The 2402-nt window shown below is 57.0% G+C and overlaps 1 protein-coding gene across 2 annotated transcripts in view; it reads right to left on the bottom strand.

The window, feature by feature from the left end:
* The window catches only part of OSBP2 (oxysterol binding protein 2), a 181352-nt gene that overhangs the window by 13792 nt on the left and 165158 nt on the right, over positions 1-2402 (bottom strand). Inside the window, exon 5 of one of the 2 annotated variants that reach the window (XM_011373300.2) lies at positions 8-102. In XM_011373300.2, coding sequence (XP_011371602.1) covers positions 8-102 — 95 coding nt within the window. Of the gene's footprint in view, positions 103-2402 lie in introns of both variants that reach the window. The other variant, XM_011373299.2, reaches the window with a different exon arrangement.

A 2402-nucleotide genomic window follows, 5' to 3' on the forward strand; every position in this document is an offset into this window, starting at 1 on the left:
CCGTGATCACAGTGATGAAGGATGTGGAATCTTCCATGGCGTCGAAGTACTCGGTATCCTCATCTTCCTCACTGTCCTCTCCTTTGGGAGTCAAGAGGCTTCCTAGGGACACGCACAAAGTTGCTGCTTCAGTTTACAACCCTACAAAGGCTTGTCTCGCCCCACCAGGAGAAGTCCAGAGCCCAAGAGGCGCCCCCACCCTGCCCTCTGACATTGTCCCCACTTCACCTTCCAGCCCCTCCCTACTTTGGTCACCTCGTCCTGGTTAACCTGGCTGCAGCTGCCCTCACTTGCTGTTCTGGAACTTGCTTTCCTGTCAGTGCCCTGTCTCAGAGTCCTCTTTCCTTCCCGAAGCCTCCCTGATCTTTCAACGTGCCGGTCAGTCTGTTTGTGGCCCAGGTGCCCTTTCTGACAGACCCCTTCCCAGGGTACCCATGACCCCTAGCCTGAGGTGGCCACCTGGCAGCTCTGCCACAGAGGGGACAGCTGGGCTCACTGAACTTGTTTACAGGGAGACTGTTGCCAGTTGGTGGCACTCGTGAGAAATACGAAGCCACGGAGAAGCTGGCCAGAGTTGGCCAAGACAAGCCCCAGTGTGGGCATGTTAAAGGGCGTGTGTATTGGGGACCATGTAAGAGAGTCAGCTGGACGAGGGGGAGGCTGAGGGTAGAGTGGACAGAGCACCAGTCAGATGGACAGAGGCCAGGTGGCCCCACTCACCCTCGCTGAAGCTCTTGGAGGGGTTGGCGGCCCGGCCAGGGGCGCTGCGGAAGGCCCGCTCAAGGCTGTTGTGCTGCTTGGCCAGCTGCTCAATGGTCTCCTCCAGGTGGACGCGCTGCTCTTGCTCATACTGCAGCGCACGCTGCCATTTCCGGCTGTGTGTCTCCGCTAGTTCCAGGAAGTCCCTGCAGGCCTGGGGAGGGAGCAGTGGCCTGTGAGCACTGGGTCTGGGGCGGGGTGGGGGCCTATGTGCCCCTACCCTCCCCACCCTGCAGAGCAGTGAGGAAGACCCTGGGGTGCTGGTCTCTCCTTTCTCCCCGTTCACTGGGTGGTCAGAAACACCTCTGTTGTCCTCTCTGGCTTCTGTGGGAACATGGGGACCCTGGCTTACTCATGCCAGCCCAGGGACTGCTGTGGTCAGTGTTCCACAGTTCTAATGCCACTTGAGAGCACCAAACCTGGGGTGTTGCTGGCCAAGGCTGCCTCGTCAGCAGCAGCTGGGAACGCTGGCTTTTCCTCACAGCCCAAGCTCACAGCTGCCATATCCTGTGTGTTGAACCTGAGGTCTGTCACAACCCCAGACCCCAGTGGGACCCAAGGTACCCCTGGCTGCTCAGGCCAGTCCCTGGCTTTGGCACAGAAGGATTGGGGAAAGCCATAGTCTGCTATATTGCCTGGTTCGAGGTAATGAGTCTTGTTTGGCAGAGGGACTGGAATTTTCTATTAAGTTACCTCAAAGTCTTTATCACATAACTTTGCTTTTAAGGTTCCCTCTTCAAACTTGTGGACTACTATGACATCTAGATTCTTTTTAGCTTTCCAGGTCCACAGGTGGTTCTGCCACACTCTTTTGAAGCAGAGATTGGTCATTCTGTCCCTGTCATCACAGTGGAGAGAAGGACTAAGGCCTCAGCCATCCCTGGAGGGCAGCAATGTCCACGCCAGAGGCCTCTGGGTTTGCCCTTTCTGGACTCCTTCACATAGCAGGAAGGGACGTTTCCTTGGCCCAACCTGCATTAGTGGTCCTGGCTGCCACCCCCAGCACTCCCTTCCCACACCTTGTTGCACCAGCCACTGGGCTCCACACACATCACGCTCTGTCTGACCCCGAGGGTTAGACATGCGTTCCTGGAGGGAGAGAGGCACACGGCCGCTCATCTGTTTTGAGTGTGCACAGTACTGGTGCACTCCTGCTGGTGTGGAGCTGCACTCACTGACTACCATGCAAAGCAGCACTATCTTGAAGGGCAGTCAGGAAGAACCAGGGAGGTGATGTGGAGACTCCACAGATACTCTTTTGGGGGCCACCACCACCATCAACTTGGCACCTGGGGCTAATGCCTTCACCTGCCCTCTACCTCCTGCTGCTCCTCAGACTTTGCAGGCCTTTCCCCAAGGAAGGCTCCCGACCCCGCTCGGTCAGGGCCCCGCAGACACTCTCCGCAGACACTCTCCTCCCCTGAAATTTCACATCTGCAAGTTAGTTTCTCTAGCAACTGTGCCTGTTATACTTAGTCCCACACAATCTCCCAAACTCAGCAGCTGCCCAGGAATGTTTCTTGGATAAGTGAACACCCTATGAAGGTGTGGTATCTTGGTCTCCCTCAGGGGAACGGCTCTGTGTTGGGCACCTGCCTGGGCTTGGCTGGCTGGCTGTCCTACCCTCATGGAGAGCTGAAGCC

Source organism: Pteropus vampyrus, unplaced genomic scaffold, assembly GCF_000151845.1.
Source record: "Pteropus vampyrus isolate Shadow unplaced genomic scaffold, Pvam_2.0 Scaffold223, whole genome shotgun sequence".
Classification (NCBI taxonomy): domain Eukaryota; kingdom Metazoa; phylum Chordata; class Mammalia; order Chiroptera; family Pteropodidae; genus Pteropus; species Pteropus vampyrus.